The sequence below is a fragment of the Amphiprion ocellaris genome, chromosome 1 (assembly GCF_022539595.1).
Source record: "Amphiprion ocellaris isolate individual 3 ecotype Okinawa chromosome 1, ASM2253959v1, whole genome shotgun sequence".
Taxonomy (NCBI): Eukaryota; Metazoa; Chordata; class Actinopteri; family Pomacentridae; genus Amphiprion; species Amphiprion ocellaris.
The window spans coordinates 14056351-14067412 of record NC_072766.1 but is presented as its reverse complement, the minus strand read 5'-3'; the positions used below and the strand labels follow the sequence as shown (position 1 = coordinate 14067412).

The window sequence follows — 11062 nt, the reverse complement described above, 5'->3', positions numbered from 1 at the left end:
CACATTTATAGCAGGTACTTAGCAATTCATGATATGACATGCACATCACAGTCATCTAACTGATGCGTTGAATTGTTGTAGATGAAATCGCTAAATGGCAAAACCTTCTTATAATCACCTCAGCTAGTTACAGCAATAGAAAGCTGCTTATATGCTATTACATCAGTAACAATAATCCAACAATGTGAGTAGAAATGCAACACTCAAAATGGGGCAGTTGTGCAGTAAGAATATTGGCTCTGATGCTCAGCTTTGACTGTTGGACGGTGGGAATCTCCACTGTTCCTCCTGTATGTTTGCGCCCACCTGCGCTGCAAAACCTTCAGGAATCACTTCGGCCAGTTCGGCTCCAGCAGCCTAAGAGTCCTTGTGAGAACAGAAAGCTCAACTTTGACATGTGCTTGGCGCTGCAGCAGGAGGTGAAGCTCTGGAGCCGGTGAGCAGCGAGGAGGGAGGAGAGGAACCGGGAGGCAGGGTGACTGGGAACAAGTGGCCACTGTTGTTCAGGACGCTGCAGGAGTTCATCATGAGGTTTCCAGCAGCTCATCGGCGCTCGGGTCTGTTTGTGGTTTTGTTTCTGCTGCCCTCTCTCACCTCACAGAACCGGATTATCGCAGAGACACCGGACCGCCAGATGTTCGCCTCCTCCGGTAAATCAACTTAACTGAAGTTATTCAGGAGTCAGGTGGCCACGAGGGACAGTGTTACAGTGCAGCGAGATCTTTATCAGTGCACACTTTTTGTTGTTATTGTAGCGAGTATAGTCTCTGAGAATACAGTTTTATAAATAGAAGCTTTTATCCTCATGTTGGCAACCAGGTGGAAATCATTTAAGCTGCAGACTCAAGTGGGATTTTCTCAGCTGCCTAAATTCAGCTGGCAAAGCACCAACTGCCTGCTGTGCAACAAAACTGTGGCATTAACCTGAACAAATTTGCAGTCTGATGTTATTTTGCCAAACACATGGCAGAATTATTAACCCATCACTGGGGAGCTGAGTTGTATACTATTTAGCTTCTTGATAAAATGTGCTGTGTAAGAAGAAACTTCAGTAAAATAAGCCAGTTTGATACCGAACAGAGCAAAGCCAAGTCTAAAGTTCATATTTATCCACATTATGTCTTTTAATGAATGATTTCAGGATGCCAGACCCAGTTTAATGTATCTATATTTAGTATGGGTGGGAGTGGGTAGAAAATGTTATTTTTATGGAGGAATAGGCAAACACAAGGCCATAATAGTGTTTGTTGTCATATGCTTTCTATATCAAATCAAACTATTTACATAGTATGTTTAAAACTGCCTGAATTGACGAAAGTGATGTACATATTATTAGTAGAGCCAGCCAGAAAAATATTTGCAAAAAACATGAAGATGAAGATTTATAATCAATTTGTAAATCAAAGCAACAAAAGTATAAAATACTGAAAGCAAGGCAAAAATGCAAAGCGACTTCGAAAATCAATGTTACTAGGAGAAATAAAAATATTAAGATGAGATACATCTTAATATATCCATGAAAACATGGATGTCTTGAGATTTTTCTTAGCTATGTTATTAGAGGAGGAACATTTGATTGAGAGAGGAAGAACATTCCAAACTTTTGGGACTGCCACTGCAGATAATATATATTTATAATACTGTCACATATAACAGAGGAGTCACTAACAATGGTTCAAATATTGCATTCTGTTTGGATTGAGTTTTGTGCGTTTAACCCAAATGACCCCTAAATGAGACTGTGACAGACTGCGTAAAACCACGCTCCAAACTTTCACACTCTTTCCCTGACATCCGCTCAACCAACCCGTCTGCACATTTGCATTCTGTTGCCACAGTGACAGCAGGAGAGGTATAGTAAATCAGCATTTGTGTTTTCTTGCAGGGCTCGGGGTGAAGGAGCACTCGCAGATTGTTGCCCAGCACAATAGACTGCGCAGCCGGGTCAAACCCATGGCAGCTAACATGCAAAAAATGGTTTGTGGCACCTATTGTCTGTCTCCTCTGTGAGTGCTTGAATGGTGCATGATGCCTGTCACGTTAATGTGAGTTTGACATTATCCTTTTGTGAACGATCTGTGCTCTCGTTGAAAACTGGGGGTGGGTACACTGTCCACAGAGCTGATAATCACATTGGATTTTAGTCTGTCTATCACATATTCCACTTCATAAGAATTACTCGCTACTGAATGTCTCTCATTACTTTTCCTTGTGGAAAAATGGCAACAGGTTGAAAAGTTAATCAATATGTTTTAGTGTTCGAACAACCTTGCAGCTCCCATTCCAAGGCCCAGAAAGAAACAGCAATGAATAGTGATGATGTATGTATGGATGTGAATGTGAGCCAGCAACTGAGAGCTACTACAGGTAGTAGGATGGTCACAGGCGAAACAAAATAGCACACAAAGCACTGAAATGTTTTTGGTTCTACCCATTAAAGCAGGTTAGTGCTTCATTTGTTCTGCTCTGCTGCAGGCTGAGCGATAGTGAAGACTGTTAGAATGAAGCCAGAAATCAATTAGCTTGAGTCTTGTGACGGTTACGCAATGAATTGACATCAGTAAAATATTTTTTTCTCATGAATTTTAGACAAATAAAGGTTTACGCAAAGCAATATTTTCACTTGCTTGTATCTCAGTGCAAATGATCAGCACATGTAGTTAAAGGCTTAATGTCAGAGGGTCATGGCAAGGTTCTGGCGAATGTCCAGCTATTTTCGATATTGAAATTTGTCTCAGGTCTTTGTAATCTCGCTAACCGATACACAGCTGGAGCTAAATTGTCTCCCTATCTCACTTCATCTATTGCTTTCCCGTACTGTACTTATCTGCTCAACTGTCTTGCCCGCACGTGATTACAACCAAGAGGTAATGGCGGATTATGAAACTCACAATTCACTAGATACCCTTCGGGGCCTAATATGAGATTTGTGCCAGGGCAAACTGTCACTTTGTCATAGATTACATCCTCAAAGCCACCCGTACAGACTGAGCCCCTTTTTCTTCGACTGCTCTTCAGCCTCAGAGAACTGTTCTCAACTGATAAGGCAGTAATGAGAAAAAGAGGATGTGGATAATCATTCTGCAGTCACAGCTCTGGTATTACAGGTAATTTCCCCGTGAAAACCCTCAGAGGAAGCTTTGCCGAACTGAAGAGGCATATTAAAGAGCTTTGCTGATAAACGTTAAAAAGCTCAAGGCTTCGGCTGTGTTTGTGAATATCTGGATAAGGGCGCTTTTTTTTTTTTTTTTTTGCCCTATGCAGAAATGAACCAGTAAGCATTGTGGTGAGATTGTGTTGAAGTGATTATTATATAGTCCTTTAGGCTTTGCTTTCAGGATAAGATAAAATACCTATACTTCGAGAATAAATGATGCTCCCCCCTTTTTTGCACCTAATGCAGGTTTTCTTGGCGCTCTTTAGGCTAAGAAGCATTATGGGGTCGCTCACAGAGACAGAAATTAAAGTTCACTTTTAATGTGTAAATCATGACCTCTGTTCTGAGATTTTATCTGATTAATCTCTCTCAGAAATTCCTGCAGCTCCAACACCTCATACTGACATCAAAGAAAACCGTTCTCCAGAACATCAGGGAGAAATGCGCAGCTTCATTAATTTATCTACTACCACATACATCGGTGCAGCACAAATAAGGCAGAAAGCACACAGATCCTTCATGCTCTCAGTGAGTCATTCAAATCTCACAGCTGATGTGACATGACATGCTTGAAAATGAAATATCTCAGATGAAATATTGCCCAGTGACCTTATACCCCCCCGGTGACATCAAAGACTTTGGTTGGCTGACATCAGACAGCAGAGTGAACAATGAACTGAAGGGGCCTCTGCTGTTTCCCTCCACACATCAGTGTCATACCTATGATGGCTGTCATTCATTGGACGGACATTAGATCATTTGGACGGTAATGAGGATTCCATGGTTTGTTTATTGACCTAAATACAGTCAGATTTGTAGCTAAACTCACTGTGGAGCCCAGCCTTCAAGTTTGAATGAAAACACATCACTGCTTAACTTATTATGGTCGTTTTCACACCTGGAGTATTCTGCCGCGTTTGGTTGAGACAAACCGATTTCAATCATTTATAATTAAGCTGAATCTGTACATTTCTACGTGTTGTTGCTTTTGCTCATATTGAAAGTACCTGCGGAGTGAATGTGGAATGCTGTCGTTTATTTAAAACAGCCACTCCAAACCTCGTGCCACTTACCGAAGTGTTTATACCAGCGCAGCACACAATGAGTGTCAGTCTGTGTTTGTTGGCCCTGTCATGGACTGGCAGCTCGCTTAAGGTGTCTCCCTGCTTGTAGCCTGCTGTATGCTGTGGTTGGCTCTGAACCCTGAAAAAGGATTAAGCATCTAAAGAAAATCACTCATGCACTATTAGCAGTGACTCTCATGCCAAGGAGTTTTTTTTTTTTTTTAAATCCAGTCTTACATCAGTATCTACAAAGCACAATATGACTATTATTCTATGAAGGTGCAAGCTCATGTCTAGCAGATGCTAGTAATTTTGATAATTACACGAGCAGTGAAGACAGATGATTGCTGTTTCTAATAGTTGAAATAATTGCAATTTTTTTTTTGTGATAAATGATCAGTTATTCATTTATATGCATCACTTTCCAAAAGACAAAGTCATGTGTTTGGAACATCTGACAAACACAAGGCACCTCACAGAAGTTTCACAACACTGATTATCAACTTTCACCACACATTGTGAAATCCAATAGAACTGTACATGCAGCTGAAGAAACTTCTTTTATTAAGTTTTACTGTGGAGATGAAAATGAAAGCCAGGTGGCAGTCCTATTAAATAACAGTAATGTCTTTATCTGTAGGAGTGGAATGAGAAGTTGGCAGTACTTGCAAAGGAGAGAGCTGCATTGTGTCACGCAGAGCCTTCACTTCAACACTCCTCGTCTTTCAGTCACACTGGCTGGAACACACATCTTTCTGTTTACGGTGTCACATCATTTTCTAACATCACTGACTCCTGGTTTGAGGAGGGAAATGATTTTCTCTACTCGCGCGGGAGATGTAGAGAAAATGCCACCTGTCAACACTATACACAGGTAAGTTTACAAACTGTACAAGCCGCACATTTATATAGAATCCTATGTTCATGCTGTCAAAATGCTAATGTAGTATATCTAAACCTTTTGTTGTTGTGTAGCTGGTCTGGGCTACTTCAAGTCAGTTGGGATGTGCTAGTCAGCTGTGTCTGAAAGATGGGGAACTCTGGGAGATATTTGTCTGCGCGTATTACCCTGGGTAACAATTATACGCTTCTGAAATAAAAATGGTGAATGTATCTAAATTTAAAGAAATCTGCTGCTACTTTTCATTCTGTGTGTCTCTGTGTTGGTGCAGGGGTAACTGGGAGGTGAATGGTCAGCTGGTGATGCCCTACAAGCCGGGGCTGTACTGTTCACTCTGCACCTCCTCCATGCCTGGCTGTTTTCGACTGTGGGACCATGTAGGTGGACTATGTGGTAAGACAGTGCACACACATATGAATGATTATTTTGCTGCACCGATTTGTATAAAATGATCACTTGTACAATTTCCAGCACTCACTTTTGTGCGTGTGTTTGGTGTCAGAGGTTCCAAAGAATCCATGTCGTATGAGCTGTGGTCAACACGGACATCTTAACGTATCGTCCTGCAAATGCAAGTGTGACCTCGGCTTCACTGGACGCTTCTGCCAAGGTACCAGTCATAAAGGCTTAATTTTTACACATATTGTTGTAAACCCCATCAAACTGGGTCTATTGCGTGCATCTTATTATACAAAGAGAAAGAGGAGATGCAGATTTTATTGTACTGGTGTCTGTTTTTTTCAGTTCGATGCAGTGTGCAGTGTGTTCACGGTCGTTTCAAAGAAGAAGAATGCTCCTGCTTGTGTGATGTTGGCTATGGTGGTGCTGACTGTGCAGGTAAGTGTAGTGGGCTTCCTTGTGTTTTTATATACTTCAGCAAGCAGGAGGGAGGAAATCAATCTGGTTTGCTGCTATATTCTTTATTTATCTTAATGCATGTTAAGTCTAATAACAGAGTGGAAGTGTGAACGTACTGACTTGATGAAAGCTGCATCAAAGACCATTAGTGAGGATGAAAAAATGACAATATTTATCAAGAAGTGGCACATTTTTACTCTTTCATATCTACTGATTGAACAGGCAACAGATTAGTTAAGATTAGAACAAGTTTAAGGCTGTTCATTGAACCTGAACCAAGATGGTTTGTAACTGTTGTTAAATTTCAGTGTATTCTGGCTACTTGTGTTGCAACAGAGAAGGTGCAGTTTCCCTTCCACCGCTGTGATGTGATGATAGATGGGAGCTGCTTCACAGTGTCTTCAGAAGCTGAAACCTACTACAGAGCCAAAAGTCACTGTCAGGTGAGAGATAAATATGTAGTACCCACCACATACAACATAAAGGGCATTGTATAAGTCATCATAACAAGACTTTTTCTGTTCTCAGTTTGCTCTTTCATTTGTTTACACCACCAGGAACTAGGAGGCTCTCTAGCTCAAATCCATAGTCAGAAGGTTCAGGACATATTGGCGTTTTATCTCACTCAGCTGGAGACGAGCAATGAGGTCACCAACACTGACTTTGAAACACGAAACTTCTGGATAGGTACCGTCTTTTCTGTTGGTCATCCAAATTTAAGCTAAAATATCAGAATGTTCTCTACTACTGGTCATCATTACCAGACTTAGTTGTTGTGTTTTTAGAACAGATATCCTACCAGGCGGAGGTAGAGGAGATGGTGCACTGATAAAACTGCACTGTTTTTGCCCCACAGGTTTGACTTATAAGCCTCCGAAAGACTCATTTCGCTGGGACACAGGAGAGATCCCAACATTCAGCAGCTTTGCCTTTGGGCAGCCTGACAACCAAGGGTAAGAGACACATTTAGGCACAGACATTAGCTACTGTGGGTCAGTATATCATAAAAAGAGAAAGAGCTGAGGGGCAGTGGACCTGAGCAAACAAACAAAACACATCAGCTGAAAGGGGGTAATGTATTTCTCTGTTTAAGCTACAGGATTTTTGTGAAAGTTTCACGTTGCTGCAAAACAATCAGAAAGAAAGATCTTATATATTTTCATCTTGAAATTAAACAGTTTTTAAATAACTAGAAAAAAACTGGTCGACATACAACCTACACTTTGACCACTAGATGTCTCTCTATTTCTCTCTGTGTGTCCCTGATCTATGCCGCATCTACTTCTTCTCTAATCTCCTGTTCTCTCAACGCTCTTTGTACTGGCGGCCAGTTAAATTAATCACAATGTTTAGCCTACATTGTCTAGATGGCAACAGCAAAAATTTGTTTGCTTTGAACTTACTTCAATGAGCCTGCAGGCCATGCATCTGTCTCAAACAAACATACCGCCTCCCCCCAAAATTAATATTTTTCTTTCTTCTTAGAAAATTCCTGCAGGCGTAGCCAATGCATGTGCTGTTAATCACAGTTTCTCACTCTCTGTCCAGGTTTGGAAACTGTGTGGAGCTGCAGGCGTTAAGTGCCTTCAACTGGAATGACCAGCGCTGTAAAACACGGAACCGATACATCTGCCAGCATGGTGAGGCTGCTGCCGGGAGGGGGTGGATGAAAGTGTAGATTAGGTGAAGGCAGAGTTCTCGTTTGCACAGCTGACTGCCCAGTGTGATCCAGCGGGCCTTCCTGCTCGGAGGCAGCAGTGCGAACCGCTCAGCCACGGAGCTACCACCAATCTGATGTTAAGGACGTTAGAGTTTGGCTGTAAGAACTCCTGTCCAGAGATATGGGCTCAAAAGCAAATAGCCGAATGTTGATAAAGCACTTTTCTCTCTTTCCTATAATCTCTACACATTTGGCTGCTTCTTTTCAGCTGCTGCAGGATGCCCACAGTTGACTTGCACTGGATTGTCCTCTCATATCTCCCCCAAAACTTGGCATTGTGCTGTACATCCAGTAGCAGCTGCTTTGAAGCAGAAAACCACCAGGCTCTGGGCTTCATGGTGAAACAGATCGGCCTCTCCAAAGGTCCCCATGGCTATAGTGCTATTAAAACAGGATTCAGTACTAGCTCCCTTTTCTTGTAATTGATTTTTTTGGACATTTGTACAGTTTTATTAGAGCTGACAGTAAAGAGATTACTGTGACATCGCAGTTCATGGTCAGTGTTTTATCCCCTAAGCTTTGTAGTGCAAGCAATCCCTTTAAATTACAAAGAGTGATTTGATTTAGGGTTTAATATAAAAATATCATTTAATGGGGCTTTTTGATATTTATATTTGTTTAGTAGTAGAATGACTGTTATTCTCTTTTCTCTGATTTAACACTGACTGCTCTTTAGAATTATTACTGCCACTCCGTCAATCTCTGTATGTAGGCAATTAGTATTACCTGCTTCACTGGTAATCACTGCAGTGCCGAGTGTAAAATGTTAAGCCACTGTGTCCAAGAATGATGTGAAAACAACCCTTAAATCTCAATGTGATCCTGCCTACACATTTAAACATGCCTCTCAGTCTAAATCAATGGCACTCAGTGCTCGCCATCAAGAACCTTTGAGCAATCAATATACGTCAGCTCCACAAAGGCCTGCGGTGCTTAGACACACACATCCCACTTACATTGATCGTGAGGAATGAGATGGTGGCAGATGTTCAGTTTTGCCCACTTGAGTGTGTCTTAGAAACTGTCGGCTGTGTAATCTGGTATTGATCATTCATAGCGGAATGATCTGCTCTGAATGTGTTCAGTGTTGCTAAGTCCACATTTTTACCACCCTACTTTTTGAAAACCTTTCAAAGATGTGTTCTGTTTTTATTTGGAACAGGGCTGTATGAGGTACTTATCCCCCTCTCGGTGTATTGCCAACAGGAGATGATGGTCTGCAGTTCCCCAGTGTGGAGTAGCACACAGGAGAATCAGCACAGAAGCAATGCAATGTAGTGCTGTGGATGGGGTCAACAGCAAAATGTATTTAAACCATGTGGGAAAAAGCTTAAAAAATCAGTATGGTTTAAGTGTACACTATACGTTTTTATTTTCACTACTTTACTTCGGTGTAAGACAGACTTTTCCAACCAGGAGCTGAAGTTTCATATTGCTCTCTTCAGAACCAGACTCCTTTGATAAAAACAACAATTTTACCTCAAACTGCAAAGGAGTTTCTGGTCTTTTATTGTGTGACTATAGAGTTTTAATGTGTTAGTTTAGATCCAAACCAATGTGTTAAAACCATCAGTCACACAATAACAAACAATAATCGACTGAGGCAACAGAAGACCAGTAATTTCTATTTTCTGTGATGTAAAATTACAGTTTTTGTCGAGGGAGTCTGGTCACTTTTTAAGATAATATAGAACAATGTAAAACCTTCAGTGTCCAGTCTGAAATTGTTGTAAAGCAGTGAAAATATTATAAATATAGCATACATAGAAACTTATATTAGCTGGGTAAATTCCATTTTGTTGATGCCACTTCAAAAAGAAACCTCTTTGTAGTTTGTGTTTGTGTAAAATATGATTAGTAGCTTATGATCAAGAGAAGGCTTGGGGGTTGGATTGTATCATGGTAGTTACAGCTACAGTAGTATAGAGGTTAACAAAACTGAACACGTGAATATTCTTCCTCAATCAAGAATTTTTCTTGCCCTTCATCTCAAAATAACTGCAGAATTTCACTGAGGCAACTAAGGGTGAGGTGCATAAATTCAGCTGATTATAAGCACACAGAGCCTCGGAGCCCATCAGAGTAATTTCCACCCATCATTGCTGTGTTGTTTTAATTGGTAATAAAATTATAAGTGGATATCAAACAGCCTGAGGCCGACACAAAGCTATGTTTCTCCAGAGTACTGCTTCTGCATGTGTGTGCGTGTGTGTGTGTGTGTGTGTGTGTGTGTGTGTGTGTGTGTGTGTGTGTGTGTGTTTCCGTCTTTCCAAATGCATGTAAATGAATCTACAGTTTTAGTCTCTTATATCACATTAACAGTTTCTTCAAGGGCATCTCTGAGTGAAATTAAGGCACAAACTCCACTCTTCTGCACGTCACTATTTTTTTTGTACAGTGCTTTTGTGTTCAACATGCTACATTTCCTACCTATTATTAGCTCTATAATGTGTTTTATGTGTGTATCACAGGTGCAGAGCATATTTCCCAGTGGGACGATGGCAGCTGACCTGGATTTTCTCTTCGAGGTGAAATAGGTGTGCGATGTGTTACAGTGAGCACTGTTGTATGTCTGGATCAGTATAGTTTAGATGTACTGTATATACTGTACATGCTTGAATGTTTTACGTAAATGTTTTATCATTAAATGGTTGTATGGTACTTGGAGAAGTTGCTATTTATTCTTTGCATGTATACACTGAATGAGCAGCTTGAATAGGAATATAAACTCTAGTATTCACTGCCACACATGCCTGCTCTATTTTTTTAAAATGTCTTCTCCGTCCTTATGTACCCTGGAAATCGATTTGGTCTTAAAGGATGTTGGAGTTCTGTTAATAAAGACTTTGGTTCAATCATTTTAAGTAAACCTTCGACTTCCAATTTAGCACCTCCAGCAAGTCAAAATTATAATTTGTCAGTACTTGAGTTTATCACCAATTACCTATAGAACTGAACAAGTTTTATGTCCAGTTGGGCTTAGTTGTAAGTGTCAAACAATACAGTCCCCTAGTACAGCTCTTAATCTTGCTATTTGACACTCGTAACCTGAGTAACTTTCAGAACTTGCAAAAGTAGAATGAGCTTTAGTTCCTCTAATAATGGCCTGCCCCACAGACAATATTAATTTGACCTTAAAGTAATCATGTAAGAGAGAAAACCTGAGAATGAAAAAGAGGGTAGGGGATATATTTTTAAAGAACTGAGAGAGGATAGCAGCAGTTATGGCAGGAAATGGGATTCATTTGGGGGTGCATGTGAATTATATCTTGAAAGGTTGAATTGTTATGTCACTTGCACCACCTGTGGCACAACACATAACACCAGAGAGGAAGAAAATAGCCATCCAGCGGCAAAATACA

At 40.7% G+C, this 11062-nt stretch overlaps 1 protein-coding gene across 1 annotated transcript; it reads left to right on the top strand.

The window, feature by feature from the left end:
- The first annotated feature begins 275 nt into the window (after positions 1-275).
- On the top strand, positions 276-10468 carry LOC111577148 (C-type lectin domain family 18 member A-like). The gene is made up of 12 exons (XM_035954227.2): positions 276-650; positions 1886-1977; positions 4862-5095; positions 5197-5294; positions 5394-5515; positions 5625-5732; positions 5867-5959; positions 6317-6423; positions 6538-6667; positions 6837-6933; positions 7529-7620; positions 10172-10468. Exons 1-12 carry the CDS (start codon positions 527-529, stop codon positions 10207-10209), a joined length of 1335 nt encoding a protein of 444 aa, XP_035810120.2. The 5' UTR covers positions 276-526; the 3' UTR covers positions 10210-10468.
- Positions 10469-11062: the final 594 nt, after the last annotated feature.